We start from the raw sequence: 23,760 nt of genomic DNA, 5'->3' as shown, positions 1-23,760 counted from the left end.
TGAAGAAATAAATCCATGTCGCCAAAATTGGAAATTTTATTTTTATTTTTATTATTATTATTATTATTATTATTATTATTATTATTATTATTTACTTCAGCATTATTTTATTCTTCAATTTTGCTATAACTGTTATTTTTTTACTTTGATTATCTTTACTTTTTTATCGTCTAATACTTTTTATTATTATTATTATTCTATCATTATCTTAGTCTTCAATTTTGTTACTATTGTTATTTCTTTTACTCTGGTTATCTTTATTATTTTTATTGTCAATATTTTTCTTTTCTTTAATATTTTCATCATAGCCATTTTATTCTTGTATTTTTCAAACTTCTTGAGTCGAGATGGAAAATGACCTTTCTACCCTATTAAAATTAGGAATAAGGTATGTATACATACTTTATTTATGAGATTATACTGGATATATTATTATTATTGTTGTTGGAGCTGGAGTTATGGGTATCCAGCAAAGAAATTGGAAAGAATTCATAATAAACTCAATAGGCAGTTAGGCATGTTGAATTGAGAAATTGGAAGAAATAAAAGTTCATTGACAATAAAGTTCATAAATCTTAAGTCTATATAATTGCTGCCCCAATTTAGATAGTGCACATGGAGTAATTTATAAGGGAGTGCATGGTCCAATTTGGAGATGAAATTAAGCTAGATCATAAAAGAATTGTATGAGACTTTCCAAAATTAACTTAATCATCTTGCACAATTTATAAACTAATTAGGTCAGAATGGAATTAAAGGCTGGTTCACTTGGTAAGTTCACGCCTTTTACAATTGAAATGAAAGATGCATTGTTGAAAGTTGAAACCCTAATCAATTGCTTAGTATCCTTTTTGATTTTACCTATAATTAGACCAAACTTGTATTATTATAGATTGTTCAGGGTTAAACTAAAATTAGTAATTAACTAGTAGAGGATTTATAGGTTGATATTGCTAAAAGAATATTATTTGATCAAACTAACAATTTATGATTTGGTTTCAAAATTTTGACTTCCCCAAAACTTTACCAAATTGAGTTATAGTTACAATATCTTTTCTATAGTGAATTTTGAATAGTAGTTTTGTTTTGGGATTCAATGATATTGAACTCCTTTTTTGGGGCTTGCTCCGCTCTATGCCCATATATACATGATCTGATCAAGTATTACAGAGATATGATTTTCTTTTACGTGTTTTATGATTTACACTTTACTTTTTTACTTTTTCCTTTCTAATCAAATATTTGTTTCCCATTGTATTTTTTGGTTGAAGCAAAATGGTGTTCACAAACCCTTGAAATGCGAGTTAAGGTGTGTTTGGTACGAAGGAAAATGTTTTTATGCAAAATGAAAAATGTATGAGGGATCTATTCCCCAATTATGCATTCTGGCCTTCGAAGGTTTGAAAAAAATATTTTTTTCTGTTTTTACCGATCAAAACTCTATCGATCTTTGATGTAAGGTCAATTTTTTTGACCGTTTTTCTTTTAAAGTAATGATTGGGTTAATTGATAGCTCAAACACACATATTGGCCATCTAAACTTGCATTTATCATTACTTAAGCAAAAAATAATAGCAAAGTCCCTTTTTTGTTTGAAATGAGATAATGAAACACTATAAATTACGTACCTTCCTTTCGTTCTATTCAAATAATAGTATCTAAACAGATTTTTTTCTTCGTAGAGTCATCCTATTACGTTCGAGTTGGGTTAGATGACCCAATTTTGTTTGTTTATCGTATTTGTCAAATTTACATTACGTATGACCAAACATAATATGAATTTAACATTAAAGAGTTTAGTTCACATCTGATAGATTATTGTCAACTAAGGAAATTTCATATTGACCTGTAATTTGGTGTTTCATATGGCAACGCACATTTGCTAAGTTACTTCCGTTTCAATTTATTGTGATATATATTTGAAATAAAGACATATTTTTTTTATTGTGAATTAATGAGAAGCTCATGTTATAAGACATGATTTTTCTATCAATTTCATATTGAACCAATTCAAAGAGAAAACACATAGGGGAAACAGAATTTCATTAAATAACTAGAAACCTTTTTAATTTTTCTCATGTGAAAATACTATTATTTTTTCTTTTTTAACTGATTCAATCAAAATATTTATAAAAATAATTATTAAACATATCTCAGTGAGAAATTTTAATGGGAGAATAATGATTTTTTAGTAGTGGATTCGACACACACAAAAAAATATTAAAAGTAAAGACTCAAAAAAATTCTTGTTAAAACGAAGTTATAGAGAAATGTGTGACTATAAATCAATTTACATCTCTGTTTCAATTTTGCGTATCTTATTTTTTTAAATAAGCTTTTTAAAAAAACTGTATTTATTGGACAATTTTTTAATTTTAATTTTTCACATGATATGTTTAAGACCACAAAATTAAAACGTATTTAGTATATTCTATATATCTTTAGTTTCAGACAACAATATTCATAGGTATTCTTCGTTTCTTAAATTTCGTACCAAATTCAAATCAAACAAATAAATTAAATCAAAAGAAATATTAAAAATAAAATAAAAAATCTAAAAGTGAATTGTTACTTAATATATAAAAGTATATATATTTTTCTTAGACGAAGAGTAACTTTTATCAGTTTGTGATTTTTTTTCCAACAATAAATTTGACATTTGCAATGGCAACATCGTTATTTGTAAATTGAGTAGTGGTAAAATAGTAATTTTGTCACGACCCGAATCCGGTTGTGATGATACTCATCTCAACCCATCGAGACAAGTCAGCCTAAAACTCAATGGAAAGTAAATGCAGAAGTATTTGAGATAAAACAAGGTTTAACTTAGTAAAAAAACAAATAAATAATCTCAAAATCCCCCAAGACTTATTGTCACGTGTACAAGCCACTAATACATTATCGAAGTACGAAAGAGAATACAGTCACAATGTCTTTGTCTCTAGAATAGGACTAAAACATAATAAAAGAGTAAGAGATGTCCGCTAGATGGATGTAACAGCTACCTCAACACTCGAAATGATAGCCTCAGATGTCTGTCCTATCGGTACACATCCGCTGAATTACAGTCCAAAATTCATGGGGGACATTTCTATCCATGTCACCTGCCATAGAGCGTGTGGCTCGTCCCCTCAATATACATATCCTGCCACGGAGCGTGTGACCCAACCTCTTTGTTTTATAATACCTGCCATGGAACGTGTGACTCAGCCTCTTTGTTTCATATCATTTTCAGTCTCAGCACAGTATGTCAGAACCAATGCAATTAATTGATGTTCATATGATTCACGATAATAACATGACAACAATAATAATTTTTTTTATCTCACATCAACATAGTCATTTCAAATGTCAAAAATAAACTCATAATCACAACATATCAATTGCACCAATACATGTCATTAGATCACCATTTTATACCTCTCATCTCTATTTTTTAGGCCAATCATATAGTCAATAACTCAGTTCAATTCTCATTACTCCCCAGTACACATAACACGGAAATACAAGCACCTACAAGCTTAAACTGAGGTTTAGAAATTCACTTGTCTCAATTAAATTAAATAATTACTTTAAAACTTGAGCTTTTCGTAACGCTTCCGAATGATCAAAATTTGTTCAAATACATAATCTTCATAAGAATATAAATCTAATGACACCCATATTGCTATATTTATTTTCGAATAAAAAATTGGGTCAAAAAGTCATCCCGAGTCATTGAAGTCAAATATGAAGTTTTCTTTTCGATTATGTTCACTCATGATAAAATAAACTCACATGTCAAATTTTAGCTAAAACGGATCGTTATTCGACCTCCAAATCAAGATTTTATGTGAAGAACCCTAGGGTCATATTTTTTTATTTCAGCGTTATTTCTCCACCAATATACCCTAAATTTATGTTCATAATCACATAAAAATTTAATGGAAATGATGAAAATAATTACCTTGACCTTTGGAATGAAAATCCTTATTTTTCTCTTTTCCTTTATTTTTCCTTTCCCCTTTCTTTTCTTTCTTCCTCCGTATGTTTTTTTTTCCAGTTTGTTCGTTCTCTTTCACGCCGCTGCTTTCTACTCAAATCTGATGGCTTAATGCCATCAGATTATATATATATATATATATATATATATATATATATATATATATATATATATATTCTATTTTTTTTCTAAATTAATCATGTACTAAAAGTGACAAACCCTACTAACCTATTTTATTAAATATAAGAAAAGTGGTATAAATATTAAATAAATTAACACTTTAGCCCATCAATTAAATTAATTCTCTAAAATTATTCTCAACTAATTAACCGAAGTTACCGAAAAATCCAATATTTTCAACTTAAATTTACGAAAAGGATCTTCTATGAAAGGAGGAGGACTCGTTCTCAAAATGATCTAACGGGTCATTACAACTTAGCATAAAAATAAAACATAGTAGTAATAACCGTTAATTGGAAGGTCAGAATTGTACATTATTTTCTATTTTTCTTGGAACTTTCCTAGGGTCAAAATTGTACAATTTGGCGTTTTGCTCTTTAAAATTCAAAACGCCTTGAAACACTTCATGTTATTTATTTTTCCAATTAATAGATTTAAATTTATGTCACAGATAGAAGAATCTTTGTCTTGTTGATAATTAATAAAGTAAATGAGAAGGAGGAATAATTTAAAATCTTAAATTTGTGCTTTTAATTAACTTTTTGAAAGTGTACAGTATATAACATCTATTCAAAAAAAAAGTATGGTATAACATCTAGATAAATAAAGTGTGATTCAAATTCCATTGAGAAACATTTTAATTAATTTTGTAAATAACAAAGAGTATCAAACGTGGGGTTTTATATGTGGACCACTATATAAATTCTCTTTTTAAACTTCTACTTATTCTTGATGGAATAAAAAGTTTATTCACATAATCAACACGTAAAAAATAAAAATAGAATTTTTAAAAGGCAATTCAACATATATATTCATATACGTAATTTTTCTGCAAATAAGGAAATTCGAATAAACTCTTGCATTCCCTAACTTTGCTTCTGTTTGACCATATTTTTATTAGAAAAATTTAAAATATAAAAAAATTAATATATAATGATTTTCTTAATTAGATCCTAAATAATTCAAAGTGCTCTATTTTTTGTATCTTTTTCAAAAAATTTATAATTGTCACGTTGTTAGTAAGTATCACATGTTGTATTTCTAGTTAAAATGCTCTCAGAGGCTAACTACGTGACTTTGATAGTCACTTACTATAACTCAAGTGATCATTCATATAATCAAATTCAATTTAATATCTAACATCTATAATTATTTCACTCGATAATAGACGCGTGTAGATCAACTCAATATTGAGGTATGTTTTAAAATAAAGAAAATAATAATTTAGATAGATAAATAAAATAATAATTAATTAATTAGATTGAAAATCGCAATAGTAATAATGAGTTAAATGAATTTTCTACCATTATCTCTAAAAAATTAATTAATAATTTCGAGAAGCTAAGAAGAGTTTTTGGATGGATTCATAAATTCGTAATTGTATATAATATTGGGAATGAACAAAAGTCAGGAGATGGTTTTATATCACATGCGCACACATTATATATACTATGCAATAAGTTAGGTTAACTATTTCGGAGAATCGTGGTGAAATAGATAAGATTTTATTAATTTTTGATCAAATATTTTAGAATCTCGAAAATGAAAAATTCAAGATACACAAAGTATTTTTTTTTTGATAAACTTTACATGATATAAATTTAAATTTATTGAGATTCTAATAGAAGTAGCAAATATTAAGTGCGAAATAAAATAAAATAATTCTTTCATTCATTATCAAAGGTCGTGAGTTGAATACTGAAAATGAAATAAAATCCTGGTATGTGTGGATCATCTTCCCTTTAGATGAGTCTTTTAACTATTATGTAGTATGAATTTCGATTAACACTAAAAAATCTTTTGGTTGCTTGTTATATAGTTATGCATGTATTACTAGTGCACAATGTATATTTATCCATTTATATATTATGTATTTTAATCTTTTGTCCTAAATAAAATTATACAAATTAAGTGATAATTTATATATATTAATTATTTCGAAATATAAGTAGGGTGTGTGTCTATATATATATACACTCTCTTTATTTTTTTTTATTTATCAAATTTTGATTCAGCACACTTATTAAGAAAATAATAATTGGTATAGTGAGTTTACTATTTTATCCCTATTAATTGATAGAGTTTTAAACATATTTACTTACTACATTTTTTAAAGACATTAACTCAATGTTAATAAATTAAGGGTATAATAGAAAAAAAATATTCTTTTTCTTAATTTTTCAAAATTGACAAATAAAAAGGAAACTAAATTAAGAAATATTTGACAAATAAATAAAAATGTGAGAGTATTTATCGTCAAAATAATCATCCTCACCCCACCAGGCCCTGTCCCCTAGGTCAATGGAATAACCAAAGTTTTGTGCTTATAATTAACGAGCTGTAATATTCAACGATTTTCTAGCTAAGCTAATTGTATTTAAACTTACATGTATGCATTTTGATTATTTTATTCGAATATTTATTTATCAATGTGTGTGATAATGTTAATTTTAAGTATAATTTGATTCCCAACCTGATATTTCATGATTCTTTAAATATATTTATGTGGATTCTCAATTATATTCGTGATAAGATTACTCAAGAAAAATTTCTTGTTCAATATTTATTGTGCCCAGCCACTTACAAATTTATAATGTTTAATACTCCCTCCATTTTTATTTACTTGTTAAATTTTGACTTAACACACCTATTAAGAAAATAATAATTGGTATGTGACTTTATCATTTTATTCCTATTAATTGATAGAATTTTAAATATATTTACACACTACATTTTTCAAAAATATCAACTCAATGTTAATAAATTAAAGGTATAATAGGAAAAAAGATTGTCCTATCTTGATTTGTCAAAATTAACAAATAAAAAGGAAAATCAAATTAAAAAATATTTGACAAGTAAATAAAAACGGAAGGAGTATATATATATTGAGAGATTGTTCAGATGCTAAACATCTCTCGTCTTTAATTTTAAAATTGTGAATTTGAGTTATAAAGAAGCAAAATGTGGAAGCTCTCAAAATAGGGTAAAAGATATACTTACTAATTTAGCAATTTGGGTGTGTTCGGTACGAGGAAAAATACTTTTCATGATTTTTTTTTAAGAAAATATTTTTAGGAAAATAAGTGGGTTTTTTACTTCTTTTCTTATGCTCGATATGTAAATAAAATATGTTTTTTTAAATTTATATATAATCTAGAAAAATACTATAAAAGATGTGAATGAAGATAGGGGTGAGTGGGGATGAGGGATGCGAGGGTGAGGATGAAGATAAAGTGTGTTGAAGGGTATGAAGGCAGTGGCAGAACCACATACATTTGAGGAGTGTCGATCGACATACCTTCTTCAAAAAATTACACTGTATATATAGCTAAATAAAAATAATTTTTATGTATATATATTATATATTGACACTCCTTAATTTTTACGCGATCTAGCTGCTTTATATTTTGGCACTCCTTATTTGAAATTCTATCTTTGCCACTAATGAATGATACAATCAATCAATGTGAAATATGTTTATTGTTTTTCCTACATTTACTGAAAAAGTAAATTTAGATCAATCGAAAAAAATATATATATATTTTCTGTTTTTTTTTCAACACTACCTTTATCTTTTTTTTTTCTTGTTCCCATTTTCCATGTTTATCTGGAAGAAACAACTAATAATGGAAGTATCCACATACTCCCATTCTCTCTAAATACATCAAATCCAAAATTCAATGATTTGAATGATTTTAAAAAAATTAACTAGTTAGGTTGGCACTTGGCATCATGGCATGTTATTATTTCTAATAAAAGTTAGTCCCCTTTAGCACTTTTTTTTTCTTTCCAATTAATTAATGCAATCTTTCACATCATGGCTACCCATAAAAATAAATTAAATAATTATTCGTTAATCTATTTAATTTATTTTTGTTTTCATGGGATTCATCTTCCATCATTTAATTGTTTTTTCATCTAGCAAATTCTATCATGGTGAAATTTAGTAGCGGATCAGAAATTTATATGAAGAAATTAGCAATGTCATAGTTATGATTTGATTTGAAAATGAATTGCACTCGCCTTTGATGAGGAGGATTTTATTCTTAAAGTGAGATATTCAGATGTAAATTCAAATCAATAATCCCTAAAGCGCATTGAATGAAAATAAAAAATAATAATAATGAATATGGAGCAACGTTTCTCTCTAAACAATAAAAATCTGCACCTTATTTTATTAATGACAAATTAATCGAAAGTTACGTTAGCTACAAATTATATAGCAACGAATTTCATAGCTAGTTTTTTTTATAAGATGATTAACAACAAACAAAGGAGTCCAAATGTTTAGATATTTAATATAATAATCATCATAAAGAGTGAAGATAATTAGGTTTATAGAGCTCTTAATTATAGCCTATTCAAAATAATAATTGTGTAGTAATATTGGCTAGAGAAAAAGACTAGAATCTAAAACCTGTTTTTCAGCATTTAATTCTATCACAAATTATGTGATAAGAAATCATTTGACAAGTGATCACAACCAACTTAGCAAGCTTCTCATTTAATATATCTCTTTTTGTCATTTTCAAATTTCAAACCCACAAATAGACCCCCCCCCCCTCCAACACACACACACAAAAAAAGGAAAATTGATAAATTGGTTATCAAACCACGTAAATTTTTGAATTTAAAGTGTGTGAGATTTAAAAATATATAAATTTTTGTCAATTCTACAAAACCCGTTCTACAACAGACATCATTTATGCATAATAGTATGTGATACATTTTTCTTTTTAATATGTCTCAAATAAATTGCCATTTTAAAATATTTTAAAATAATTTAAATTTAAAATTCTTATTTTAATTACCTGTAATTAAATAATTTATAATTAAACAAATGTCTATAACTTGTTTCAAAGCACTAGTCCTGAAAATGTTTCCCTGTTTAAAAATAAATAAATTTCATGCACAATCACACAATCCCATATGAATTTTGAGGACAGGTGTATCAATTCTAAGATGAGTTTAAGTTATATACATCATTATCTTAAAAATAAAATAAATTATCTATTATAACAAATAAATTTAATCTGATAGTGTAAAATACCGATAAATAAGATGTATATAACTTAAATTGTTGTAGAAAAGGTTAGTGGGAGTTTGTTGAACTACTATACAAATTAAACAACTTTATAATATGATTTCTAGTTCTTACTTGACTTTAATTATTCGGCACAACGTGCTGCCTTTATTATTTTGCCAGAAGATTTGCAAAATTAACCTAATTTTTTTCTTAGTTTTCTTCACTTAAATCAAATTGATAGTGATAGGAAACAGAAATAATATTTCACATTTTTATAATCATAGTGATGATTGAGTTGATTGATCATGAGATTTCCTTAATAGTAGGGAATTAAAGGGTTTCAAATTTGAAATTTATGTATGATTTTTTGGTCGAGTTTATCATCCGAACTTGTTTATTGTGCTTTACTTTTTTTTTATGTGGTTTACAGATTATTGTATTAAATCGAGATTTACAATATACATATTCGAAGAGTAAAGATTGTGAATTATAATGCCTAAAAAGTGTCATTTTTGGCGTGCGTATGTTTTGCTTATTGCGTTTTACTTTCTTATGCACGTAGTTTACATACTATTGTATTAGATCGAGGTTTATTAAGTAGATATCCAAAGAGTAACGATTGTGAATTATAATGCTTAAAAAGTATCATTTTCGGTGTGTGTATGTTTTTTTTCTGAGGGGTGGAATGGGGTGGGGGTCCTATTTAGCAACTTATTTAAAATTGTGTGGACTGTGCCTACAAGTTGAATTCTCTAGTAATTGACTAATTTGGTCGTTTCATGGTGTGTGCATTGGTCCATTTCCTACTACTAATTAATTTGTCACTATCCACAAACTTAGGGTTTTGGGTTTTTCCTTTTTTAACTTTTTATTTTTATTTTTTTCTGAAAAAATAAGTTCATGATTTGTGGGCCTTCTACCTCTACGCGGTATTGTTCTGTTAGGTTTTCACCTATTGCGAAAAATTTCATGTTGCTACCTTTGATATGAGTTTGGGATTTGTCTTACTTCTTTTCTTTTTTTGTAAATAGCGAAAAATTCATCGGGTATAAAATAAAAAAAAAAAGAAAAGGAAAGGGAAGTGTTAATTTTCCAACTTTTCTTCTTCAAACATTTGGCGTATGGAATGACCTCTTATTTTCCTTTGAATGTATGGTGTATGGAATAGTACTATTTATTGATTTGATTAATTTAAATTTACGCGATAGCAGAAGTTAATTATGAGAATTTTATTGTTTCATATTAAAAGAATTCTACGACTCAAACACGTGATACTTTGTCTTTCATCTTTGCTTAAAGCAATCTCTGATAAATTTGAGATACTCTTCATTTTGACTAAAGAAAATTATCACTAACCTTTTTCACTTTTATTATCATAATCTTTTATTGAATGTCTGAACAAAACCTCATATAGTCATATTGATATTTTCTTTGTTTTTTCACTCGGTGTTCAGAGCCCGTATTAGAGCCTCGATTAAATCCGAGCTCCTAGCATGATTTTCTCCATGCTTAGCTAAAGCTGAAATTCGAGACTTCTAGTTAAGGATGAAACAATCCCACAACTACACTACAACGCATGTTGGTCATATTAATAGTTAAAAAGATTGAAAACTACATATAAGAGTATAATATTTTAATGATGTGAGATATTTACATAAGAGAAATCTAACAGATTTTGGTCCAAAACATACGATATCACCCATATTAAGGATATTTTTAAATTTATTTATCTCATCGACTAATATCAAAATCAATAATTTGCTAAAATTAATATGAAAATGGGCTAAGTGATGATGAGGCTCGGTTTACTACCTTTACCATTTCAGAAATAGCTTGGAGACTTATATGCATAAGGAGAAACTCAAGACTTTGTGGACATAAATTTTCAATTATGACATACGATGAATCTTGAAGTTGACTCATGGTTCATGGAATGGGCCATGTGAAATTTAGTTCGAGAAAGAGACCCGTGGATCATAGTGATAGGCCATGTGAAACTTAGTTCGAGGAGAGATTGATGGGTGTATGAAAAATTATCATAATTATGTAATCTTTCATGTTGAATTACAATAATATAGATTTAATTATACTTAGTTATTAACTTTTCACCATAATAAGTTAATCTAACATAGGGAAAAAAAAGTGAATGAGATATATTGGTACATATATCAAGAATTGAAGTAGAAGCTGCCATCTTATAGAGTTTTGTAGAACACTAAACACGGCAAAATCCAAATGTAGAGCTTACACTTTCATGAAATAGTTTCACAAGTTATTGACTAAAACTTAGATAATTGAAGGTTACTTGTAGACTTTAATTAATTAGTGAAGTTTTTTAATTTCATTATTTTTCCTATTTTCCCTTAGATTTGGTCAAATAGCGAATTTTTGACAGACTTAATTTTTTTATCGAAAAGTATGAAAAATGTCAGGATTTTTAATACTGTCTCAATCTCTTTTTGATAGTTGGAAGACGTCAAAATTATACAAATAGGAAGATGAAACTATTCTATAATGGGAAAATGACAATTTTATAATAGTGTGAATCATTCATTCAATATCTCTCAATGTAGATAGCTTGCAAGAGAAACACCTCATGATGAGAGGAAAAAAGTACAAACCTAATTAAGTTAATCTTGATATTGATAGAAATTAAGTGTTCGAGCTATTATTTGATCATAGCCTCAAAAACTAGTTCAACAAGAAAGATCAACAATCTAATGTTGAATAAAGTGGTTACATATACAAATCTATTGATATTCTAGCTTCAAAATTCAAATTTGATTTGGCCTAGACATTAATTATTTATGGTTAGATGTGAAAGAAGCTTTAGGTAGTAGGTAAATTATGCTATATATCCGACAACGATCAATTTATCTGAATTCTGTATTTATATCTGAATCTATAATTTTACAGATATATATGTGATTGTGAGAAAATCATTAAATGATTAACAAATATTATATTGAACTTATAATTTTAAAGTTACAATGAATTCATACTAGAGATATTAAAGATTTAGCATATTAAGTTAAATCATGAATCCGTCTCTGATATCAAATTAATTAAAAGCATGACATTAGCGAATAAGACGAATTTATACATCTACAAGCACTTAGTTATGGTAAGTACTACCAATGACCGTGATAGAATAGATACAATCCTTCTACTCTTAATTATAATCTTAGGTTCTAACCCTTGTAATAGAAAATAATTCTCACAGAAAGCGTTTTCTCCTTTAATAAGCCTTACATAATATAATTGAGATTTTAAAATAAGTATCGAACCCCAAATGAAAAACAAAAAAATGTGTGAAAATAAGAAACAATTAATAAATAATAGGAGGGACTCAAGTGATAGAAACACGTAGGGAATGTTAGTATCAAAAAATGGAATAAAGTACAAGTATAATATTGAATTGGGCATTGAAAATTAATGTCTTAAACTAGTTAAAATAATTGATCATGTAGGTGGCTCTAATGTTTTGGTATTTTATTTTTTTTTGGAGAAACTAAAGCATAAAAAACCACATGCCTTAACCATATCTACCAGCATCAAAAATAAAGTTTTTAAAAATGACTTGTTGCCCATATATTCGGTTTTAATTTTGATCAAAACCTCTCGCAGAAATACAAAATAACATTACATATGATATATTCTTGTGCTTCAATTCTGTGCACATCGGGAGGTTAATGCATCAGACTGCCTTCTTTATTTTTTAATATTTAATAAAGACACTTTGCTATATGCTATGTTTTAATGTATATTATTTTTTTGGTTTTTCACCCGCTGTCTGAATTCCGTGGAGTCCCGACTAAATTCGGATCTCGCACTGCAGGGCCCATTCGTGGGTAACGCTCCCAACATGATTTTTTTTCATTCTCAGGGCTCAAACCCGAGACCTCTGGTTAACAGTGAAGCAGTCCCACTACTGCACTACAACCCATGTTACTATGTTTTAATGTATATATTCGTCTTAATAAATATATATAATTTAAATTAATTACACACACATATTTCAATTGACCAAGAATAAGAGTGCATCCTGTCGATACACTTTCACATCAAGAAAGTAGTGGAGAAAACCTAATTTTTTAATTTTTTTTTTACATTTTCATGAACATGGAAGAATACAAGGTAATAACTATGAGAATTGAAAAATGAGAATTATATGATCATTACACTTATCGACTTATTTTATAAAACATGTTATTACTCTTTCTTTTAGTAATAAGATGGTGATAGTACAACTATCAAATATTTTTTATGAAAACACTTTGTATCTTTAACTTGTAATTGTGATAATTTGTGAAGAACTAAAAAATACATAATGAATAGAACCTGGACAAGGCCATAACCTGATCATGAAGCCCAGCCCAGATATGCTGACATATTGGGCTTATTTGATGAACCCTAACATCCATGGGCTTTGAAAGTTGTATTAGGGCCCAAGTGCAAAAGTAGTTGTTTATAGGATCTTTATTTATAGAATAGTCACATGCATAAAGTCTTTAAAGTTTAGCCATTTCAATTTTTTTTTTAGATATGCTAGCCCGAAGTTGAAATCACGGGTGTAAACGAATTTTTGTTCTTCTTGCTCTTCGAGTTTAAATATACTATTACAATCAAAATCAACTCTAATCTTTTTCAAATTATCTTAAAATTAATGTATAAATTCTAAAGAATATTTTCAATCGTTTGTAATAATATTTAATCAATAAATAGAGATTTTAGAAAACTCAATTTTAGAATTTAAAAGGTTCAGTTTTTTTAATGGTTGTCAATTGAGCATTTTTCTCTATCTTCTTTGCTTTGCTAAAATACAAAACAAGTGCATTGTCTGTTCCTAGCACATTGTTTAGGGACCAAATTAAGTATATGCTCAAATACTTCCTAAGTAAAAAGTGTTTAAAAACTAAATAAAAAAAGAAAAAGCAAAAGAATTAAAAAAAATGACAAGTGATATATATATTTGGCCAATTAATAAAAAATAATTATATTCGCTAGTTAAATATAAGAAAAATAATTATTTAAAATAATTTTACAAGTGGGATTTGAAGAACAAATAAAGAAACTATTTTCGATACACCATCTTGACTTAAAGAAAAAAATATAACAAAACGATCCAAAGAAAGAAATAACAGAAGTAAAGAAGCCACGATAAACTATTAAGGATAGCATGATAAAATATTTTGAAAAAAAGAAACTAATATATATACATTGAATTTTTATTCAAATAATTATATAATAAATTGTTATTCTATTTATTGCTGGAATATATCAAGTTAATACTGAACAAAGTAAGGACGGACAAAGTTAGGGTAAAAAATATAAATTTGCTTGTTATTATTTTGATGGCTAATTATGTCAAATGTCATTTTTTTTTTACATATAATATAATATCTCATACAAATACAAATAATTTACAGGAGGAGTCGGTGGAGCAATGATGGGAGCTGACAAATTTTTGCCCTTTTTCGCCGAAAAAAGTTGAAAATCGAAGCCCTAATTTTAGAGAAATCTTCATAGTGACGAAGTTTATCGATCATCATATATAATCGCTGGTAATTTTACGATTTTTTTTAAATTCATTTTTTTGTTGATCTGATACCTATATTGATTTCAAAATTAAACCTTTTTTTGAATGGATTAATTTGAGGATTTATGTAGTGGTTTTCGTGGTGAATTTGTTTGTAGAGCGTTTATGTTGAATTTTGAGCTGAAATTTGATTTGTGAAGCTATATTGGGGGGTTAGGATTTCTCGTCGATAGAGTTGTTAAATGTGTGCAAATAGAGTTGAATGGATATAGAGGATTCATATAGAGATGCTTAACTTGTTTGGAATTGAGATGCTGTTGCTGTTGTTGAGTTCGTCTAATTTAGATATTGGTTTCAAAATTTAACTTTTCTGAATGGATTAATGGGTAACTTTTCTAATTAAGATATTTCAGCAGTAGAGGATTTATCTAGAGGAGAATAGTGTTTCGAGGCTGAATTTGCTTGTTAGAGCGTTTACGTTGAATTGAGCTGAAATTTGATTTGTCTGTTAAATGTATTGGGGCTTAGGATATTTCGGCAATAGAGCTGTTAAATGTACCAAAATGGAGTTGAATGGATATAGAGGATTGCTCGACTAGTTTGGGATGGAGATATTGTTGTTGTGGAGTTCCTCTAATTTAGAATTTGGTTTCAAAATTTAACTTTTCTAAATGTACTAATGGGTTAATTTTAGGATTTATGTAGTGGCGTTTCAAGGTTGAATTTTCTTGTAGAGCTTTTATGTTGATTTTTGAGCCGAATTTTGGTTTGTGAAGCAATATTGGGGCTTAGGCTATTTCGGCAATAGAGTTGTTAAATGCACCCAAATAGAGTTGAATGTATATAAGAGGATTCATATGGAGATGCTTAACTAGTTTGGGATTGTTGAGTTATTCTAATTTGGATATTGGTTTCAAGATTAACTTTTCTGAATGGATTTATCTAGAAGAGAATGGTGTTTCGAGGCTGAATTTACTTGTTAGAGTGTTTACATTGAATTTTGAGCTGAATTTTGATTTGTGAAGCTATATTGGGGCTTAGGATATTTCGGCTATAGAGTTGTTAAATGTACCCAAATAAAGTTGAATGGATATAAGAGGATTCATTTAGAATTGCTTAACTTGTTTGGAATTGAGACGTTGTTGTGGAGTTCTAATAATTTATATTGGTTTCAAGATTTGACTTTCCTGAATGGATTAATGGGTAACTTTGAGGATTTATCTTAGAAGAAATGGCTTTTGAGGCTGAATTACTTGTTAGAGCGTTTATGCTGAATTTTGAGCTGAAAGTTGATTTGTGAAGCTATATTGGGGCTTAGGATATTTCGGCAATAGAGTTGTTAAATGTACCAAAATGGAGTTGAATAGATATAGTGGATTCATATGGAGATACTTAACTAGTTTGGGATTGTTGAGTTATTCTAATTTAGATATTGGTCTCAAGATTAACTTTTCTGAATGGATTAAAGGGTAAATTTTAGGATTTATCTAGAAGAGAAGGGTGTTTCGAGGCTGAATTTTCTTGTTAGAGCATTTAAGTTGAATTGTGTGCTGAATTTTGCTTCGTGAAGCTATATTGGGGGTTAGGATATTTCGGCAATAGAGTTGTTAAATGTACCCAAACAGAGTTGAATGGATATAGAGGATTCATATGGAGATTGCTTAACTAGTTTGGGATCGAGACGTTGTTGTTGTTGCGGAGTTCTTCAATTTTAGATATCATTTAGCAAAATTTCTTGTTAATGGGTTTTGAATTTTTTATTTGAATCCTGCTTATTGTGATTGAATAGTATATTTTCTACTTAGGGTGCCATGATTTCGAAGCCGCTGTTTTTCCACTTCATTTGTTGGATGAATGTCAAAATTAATTGTTCTTAATTCTGATAGAAATTAAGTGTAGCATGATATCATCCCAATCCCTAATTGGTTATATGAACCCTCCATAGCCATTCTGCTCTATTTAAGTTCATATCAGTAAATCTCCTTAAAAAAGGGCCAACTTTCGTGTAGTTTGTGATTGGATGTCACTGTTTATATTTTCCCTAGAATAAATCCTTTTCTTAATAGATCTTCAATATAAATAATTTAACATTTCAAGGCTTGAAGTTTCAGACATAGGGACATACCTTATAAAAAAATGGCTCAAAATTTCAGACTTAGTCCACAGGGGTGATCATAATACGGGCTTTTTTTGTGTGTTTTGTTCTTAGCTACTTCTGTATTAATTCCGTTACTGCTACATTATTCACAAAAAATAAAGATGGATCAGAGTATTCCTAGACTTGCTGCTGTTGTGTGCTGATTCATTTTCCTTTGCTCAGGGAGGAAATCCTCTGCTTAAGGTTTACTGACCGATTAACTTGCAATATTTAATAGTTTATTTGGTAAAACATAAAGTGGTTAAGTGTCCCTTTGGGGTCATATGATAGAATTGGAACGATATGGAGAAGATTAGAATGGCCCCTGCGCAAGGATGGCACATACAAATCAAGAAATGGTCCAAATTTTTTCCTTATAAAAAAGTGGTTTAAGTTCCATAGCTTGTGTGCCTCATGCAATTTCTTGTCCTTATTTTAAAGGTTGTGAAAGGAATCAAGGATCATGAATTGATTAGATTTAGGGGTTGAGGAGCTCAATTGGTTGCTGGTATATATAGTCTGTGAAGTTTATGTTGGTCAGTATTCTTATAGAACAGACGGAAAGCAGAAAATGATTTTTTTCTCCAAGAATTTAGTTCTTACTACTCTCAATCAGAAAAAGAAGATTGATCAAGCCAAAGGAGAAAGGAGTTGTCTCCCTTCTCAGACGGATGCAGTATCATTAGCATTAAGCATATATTTTATAAGTCTTGTTAATGTTTTAGAAGATTTCTTTCTTGGGATCTGGAGCCTTGGATGTTCAGTGTGAGTCCATATGTTTTGAAAAAAACCCAAGTGTGTGATGTGAGACAAGATTGGACAAATGTTTAAGTATTATGTCTTAGTTCTTACATTTGCGAACTTTGTTTTAGATAATATAATTACAATCTCTTACTATGTGGAATACCATTACCAATATATAATCTATCTACGCATGCGACTGAACTCAACACTCTCCTCAATTCGATGCATGCATGTTGGATGTAGGCATGTAGGGAGCTTGTTTCATGTGAAGCTAGTTTGAGGACTGACAAGCTTGGTAAAGTGACACATTCTGGAAGTTTCTTTTTTTGTGAAGTATGAATTGACTTCTATCTTCTCGGTTCTTTCATGAAATAGGATTTGAAGCAATTCAAGGTGCAACTTAGTTATCATAAATGAGAATCATCTGATTTTAGGTTTCCCCACTTAGTGGGATTTCACTGGGTATGTTGTTGTTGCGTTGTTGTATCTGGTTTTAGGTTTATCATAAATGGGAGTTGTCTGATTTAGGTTTCCGATTTCAATTCTTGGAGTAGCTTGTTCCTTATGAGTTCAAATGATGCTATTCGACTTCGGTGCTAAATCTTGCCACTCAATTTTACCCCTTGGTCATCCGTGACACAAGATTCTCCTGAACAAGAGCACAATACCTTGAGATAGACGTGTATCAAACACGGTGATCTCGCCCAACCTGTATCTATAGAGAAATAAGCGATGCACGTGCCCTTGTAAAATGATGCTTTTGCTAATTAGCTGATTTTATGTATCTAAGAATGCAGAATACTACATTTCAGTAAGCATCACATGGATATTTCAAAATGAACTCTTGATGCTCATAGGGAAGGCTATATTAATTTAAGTCACAGTAAGTTTGTTTCACCTACCAACCAACTTCTAAGTAAGTTTGAATCACTAGAAGCCTTCCTTGTTGAGAAGCTTGACCTTCAAATCCAATGGACTGATTCATCCCGTGTTGTTCTTGCAATATGTGAGATGGTGGAGAAGAATTCGGAAAGAAGTAATTTTTCAAAGAAACAACAACAACAACGTACCTAGTGTAATCCCACAAGAGGGTCTAGGGAAGGTGGAGTGTATGCGGACCTTACCCATACCTTGGAGGTAGAGAGGATGTTTCTGATATACCCTATTGAAGGCATATGTCTGAAAGTTAAAAAAGAATGGAAAAAGGAAGACATGTTTTATGTCTTACACTTAGCAGTTATCATTGGTACTCTATACATTACAAATAGTACATTATTTTGATGTGGACCCTATTAGAACCTTGTACATATTTTACACATGTGACGAAATGCAGCACCAATAAAGTCATTGATAAACTAAAAGATATATGCTAATTTGTGGGTAACTGTATGCTCTTGAATACGGCTCTAAACTCCTCCCACTTGATATATTTATGCATGCGCGTAAATTTTCCCGACTTTTTAACTTATATTATCACAATTATATTTTTTCCTGCAAGTGATCCTTCCTCATTAGAGGAGTAAACTTTTTCATTTCTTACCCAGCCAGAATTCTTTCTTAAAATGAAATCATCAGGTAAGCATTGCTTGTGAACATAAGGTGGTAGATGAACCAGTAGCAATATTGTCCTTGAGATTTATGGTTGAATGGCTGTTACCTCAGAAGAACTTAATCAAGAGAACCCAACCGATAGATTTCCTTTGCTCATGGAGCAAGCAGAAAGTCGTGAGAGGAATGAACATGTTATTGATGTAGAACAAGGAAGTGGTCCCTCATCATCAGGTTCATCTGATAATGATTCTCCTCGTGACTTGGAAATGCCCAACCATGAAAATAGACCATCAAATCGACATTCCTCACCTTCTTCGTCCAATGAAATAGACCCTCAAAGCCCTTCTACCGCTAGGAGAGCTGAAGGTTTTGATCGTCGTTGGAGCCCATTTAATACCCTGTTGTGGCTTTCCATTGAGCTAATATTCACCTTAGGACAGATTGTTGCAGCCATTGTTGTTTTATCCTTGTCAAAAGAGGAAAACCCAGAAACCCCATTATTTGCTTGGATTGTGGGTTATGCAACTGGATGTGCAGCAAGCCTTCCTTTACTGTACTGGCGTTATCTTCTCCGTTACCAAGCCATCGGTCAGAGATCAGCTCAACTGCGTCAAGATTCCCCCCAAGACAATTCCACAGCAGAGCCAAATTCTTATATTACTATCTCATTAACTCGGTCCTCGGATGAGGAAGATGGTAGGAACACACCTACAGACATTTGGACCAGGCAAAGCAATGCAAGGTAAATATATCTGCACATTAGTCTCTTCAATGTGTTTTCTTTATATTATTTTGTTGTTGGCCACAATTAACCCAAAAGGCTACTAAGCATGTTTAGTAATTCAGGATGGAGTCAGTTGTTGCCCCTTAAGAATATTAGCTAGATTGAACAACTTTTGACCAGATGATTTTTTAGGTACAACTGCTTCACGAGTAACTTGAAATTTTAGCCTTTTTCATTCAAAGGGTTTTAACCTTTCTTCAATTCCTTTAATTTTATGTCATAAAAAATGTATCCAAGAATTATTCAGTTTTTCTGTCTTCCAAATCTTTGCACAGCCATGTAGAGATTCTCATGGAAATTTAGTTAGTATTTCCTCAATAGGAGTTACAAATGAGCGGTGTGAGCTGAATTTGGATGAGTCAAAATGGGCTGAATCAATAAATGAGTCATTGTCCAACCCTGGCCAAAAGATACTTGGGCTGAGATGGGAGTTTGGTCGCAGATGGGCTAAATAATGAGTTCATAATCCAACTTGCCCAACTCTTACTAAGCCTTTTTCCTTACTTTTGCTATATATAACATATCAAGCAAAAAAAATTAATTTAAATATTTTGAAAAGGTATCTCATGTGCCAATTTGGCCTACATACTTGGCCCATATCAGCCCAATCTTTAGATGGACTGAACTTGGGCGAGTCAAGATGGCTGACTTAATAAATGGACAGGTCATATTTTCATGGACTAAATTTGCCACCCCTACACCAGTACCTTGATCTTGGAATCTGTCTTATATCGTTGATAGTATTATTCACCGTGCATTGATGTTTCCTTTTTCCCAGACTTGGTTCAGTGGTAGATCATTTCAAGATGGCCTTAGATTGCTTCTTTGCGGTGTGGTTTGTCGTTGGCAATGTTTGGATCTTTGGGGGGCACTCGTCTTCTTCCGAGGCTCCCAATTTGTACAGGTATAGTTGTTTACTTTTTGTTTATTCTTCCTTTGCTACCCTGGTATCACCAAAAGTAACGTAAGATCCACATACTTTGCAGATTATGTATAGCTTTTCTTACCATTAGTTGCATTGGATATGCTATGCCTTTCATCTTGTGTGCAATGATATGCTGCTGCCTGCCTTGTATTATTTCAATCCTTGGTGTCCGTGAGACTATGCATGGAGTGAGAGGAGCCACAGAAGAGTCCATCAACGCTCTTCCCACACTCAAGTACAGGGTCAAGACAGATGGATCTGGGAGCAATGAAAGTAAAAATCTAGGAGAGGAGGAAGGTGGTTGTGTAGCCGCAGGCACAGAGAAGGAACGTGCCATATCAGGTGAAGATGCGGTAAGTTCATCTTTCCATTAATAGCCTTTGGGAGTTAGAAATTGAGTTTCTGGGTAACAGTCTCACAGAAAGTAGTTTTTGCTTCTTGATTTGATATTGTTTGCGTCTACCTAAAAGCTAAAATATTTGTATGTGCGCTTTATCAATCAATCCATCATAACGAACAGGCAGTATTCCTATTTTCCATGACTGCTATTTCCCCATAGTATTAACACTATCAAGGAGTCAATAAATGACTATTTTAATAACTAATTGTGTTTCATGTTGAAAATCAACATGTAAAGTATTTATCGTAGTTTTTTTTTGTGATAATTTTCCTCCCTTATATACCCCCATGTTTGGTAGGTTTTTCTCCTTCAAGGCGGAGCAATAACATACCAGTTTTTGTTTTAATTATTACATGTCGTCTCCTTTGTTTTATTATCACTCTCTTATTATCTTATTCTTTGATTTTTATTATCATCTGTTGGTTTTCTTTTGCTTCGGTTATCGTAGTATTGCTGATGTTCTGTTCTTTCATTATTTTCATTATTTGCTTTAAATTGCTTTATTTGAGCTGAAAGTCTTTCGTAAGCAACTTCTCTGCCTTCCCAAGGTACAGGTAAGGTTTGCTGTACACACCACCCTCCTTACACCCCACTTGTGGAATTCACTGGGTATGTTGTTGTTTTACTTGATCTGGTTTTGTACAATTTTGTTTTACATGCCAAAAACAGGGACATATGGAAAACAACATTATTGGCCACACATATTGTGCTTAGTAAACTATCCAAAGTGCAAAGGTGACAACCTCATAATTTACATAAAACAGGATTTGCATATTGGACTACATACTAGTCATTGTTAGTTATTCATGATTATCCAAAAAATTGATAGGGATATATCTAATTGTATTTACTGGATCTTTGATCAACTCGATTTTATGAGACCTTCCAGAGGTCTGCTATTAGCTTGTTACCTATTACATGTATTATTACCTAGGTGAATTTCTTTTTATCGTTCTTTTTATTGCATGGGGTTTGTTGTTGTAGTTGTTGTACTAGTTAACTGGTGATGAATATAGAACTTTCTATCTAATCAGTTGTTTATTCTCTCATGTATTTAACCGGCACTTATGCTTTAAAACCTAAACAGGTATGTTGTATTTGCTTAGCAAAATATGAGGACAATGACGAATTGAGGGAACTGCCTTGCTCGCATTTCTTCCATACCCAGTGTGTAGACAAATGGCTGAAGATTAATGCGTCCTGCCCCCTCTGCAAATCTGAAATTGACATCAAGAACAAAGATGTACCTTCTGTAGAAGAGGAACCCCTTCAACAATCCTAAGGTGATGCGGAAACCAACTTCTTATGGTCGAAGCAGATATCATTGCAGCTTGCTTGTTGCATGGGGTGCCAGGAGAGTTTATCCCAACTGACTGTTACTTCTTCTGCTGCTGCTGCTGTTCTTTTCCACATGAATTTCAGTTTGTATAGATGTAGTTCATATCATGAATCCATAACAGGCTTGAAAGAAAAGGTAATTCCCATTGTTGATATCAAGGTTGAAAGATGTTTACCATATTGTCTGGTTGAACCCATTACCTCCCAGAAACTCAGCAATTCATTACCCTTCTTGGATATATTCTTACACCTCTTTCATGCCTCACCAGCTATGTTACTCGGAACTTTCAAAAATGTTGTTGCACTCGTGTTGGATCTCCAAAAAATGCATAGCTTTTTGAGTATCTGAACTGGGCAATATTTTTTGAAGTGTCCAACGTCTAAGCAACAGCACAGCCAATTACGTCTCTCCCTCTCTCTGTATAAATAGATTTAGGGTTAAGGTTGCGTACACACCACCCTCCCTGGACTCCCTTTTTGGGATTAAACAGAGTACATTGCTATTTGGAATTTTAGACGCTATTTTGTTACAAGTTTTTTTCTTTTGAGTTGATTTCTTATGTTATATTTTATCTTTGTAATAGCTTTTTTCTTCTTATAACACCAAACAACTGTCATTATTGCAGTATTTTCTTTGTGAAATTCTCTGTTTATAACCTTATGCAAATATCTATGTATTTTTATTATTTGTAACAACCGTTAGGCAATTAGTAAATTATATTTTATTAGAAAGATAACTTAAGCACTTGAAGCATAAAAAACTACTGTGAAGCTGGAATATGAGAAGTTAAAAATGTAGACTTTTTCTATTCTCTTTTTTTAAAAATTTTTCTTTTATGCTATAAGAGTTTGAAATATAATAATTTCGGGGTAGTTGTTTCTTTAACAGTAAAAGTAAGATTCAAAATGTTGTTATATTGAGAAACAATCAATTGCTAGAACAGGGAAAAAAAAGGTCTGGACAAATGAGATTATAGAGAAGTTTAATTGTTTTTTTTGTAAAAAAAATTTCGTGTTCTTACTAATTCAGATTAGCACTAGTTAAAGCCTTTTGAAGGGTTAAAAAATGTTTCCTACAACATTTTTTTTTCCATTTTGAAAGCTAGAACTTGACATCTTTAAAAAAATTGTGTGGATCATGGTGAGGTTATACG

At 30.4% G+C, this 23,760-nt stretch overlaps 1 protein-coding gene and 1 non-coding gene across 4 annotated transcripts; both read left to right on the top strand.

Annotated features, from left to right (window-relative positions):
- Positions 1–14,602: 14,602 nt before the first annotated feature.
- Positions 14,603–23,234, top strand: LOC129870148 (E3 ubiquitin-protein ligase At1g63170-like). 3 transcript variants are annotated; one of them, XM_055944767.1, is made up of 5 exons: positions 14,603–14,752; positions 19,184–19,901; positions 20,722–20,847; positions 20,930–21,221; positions 22,356–23,234. In XM_055944767.1, exons 2-5 carry the CDS (start codon positions 19,255–19,257, stop codon positions 22,548–22,550), a joined length of 1,260 nt encoding a protein of 419 aa, XP_055800742.1. In that variant the 5' UTR covers positions 14,603–14,752; positions 19,184–19,254; the 3' UTR covers positions 22,551–23,234. The 3 variants fall into 3 exon arrangements, with proteins under 3 accessions (XP_055800742.1, XP_055800744.1, XP_055800743.1); XM_055944769.1 differs by having other exon boundaries at positions 14,604–14,752; positions 19,153–19,901; XM_055944768.1 differs by lacking the exon at positions 14,603–14,752 and adding an exon at positions 17,852–17,903.
- On the top strand, positions 17,133–17,235 carry LOC129871832 (U6 spliceosomal RNA). The gene has a single exon (XR_008762310.1). It is a non-coding gene; the product is annotated as a U6 spliceosomal RNA (small nuclear RNA).
- Positions 23,235–23,760: the final 526 nt, after the last annotated feature.

This window comes from Solanum dulcamara, chromosome 10, assembly GCF_947179165.1.
Source record: "Solanum dulcamara chromosome 10, daSolDulc1.2, whole genome shotgun sequence".
Taxonomy (NCBI): domain Eukaryota; kingdom Viridiplantae; phylum Streptophyta; class Magnoliopsida; order Solanales; family Solanaceae; genus Solanum; species Solanum dulcamara.
This window is presented reverse-complemented; position numbering and strand designations above follow the sequence as displayed.

Coding starts and splice junctions, on each gene's coding strand:
- LOC129870148 (XM_055944767.1), top strand. CDS start 19,255: ATGGCTGTTACCTCAGAAGAACTTAATCAAGAGAACCCAACCGATAGA. Junction 20,848..20,929: donor GAGGCTCCCAATTTGTACAG/GTATAGTTGTTT, acceptor CATACTTTGCAG/ATTATGTATAGCTTTTCTTA. Junction 21,222..22,355: donor CCATATCAGGTGAAGATGCG/GTAAGTTCATCT, acceptor AAACCTAAACAG/GTATGTTGTATTTGCTTAGC.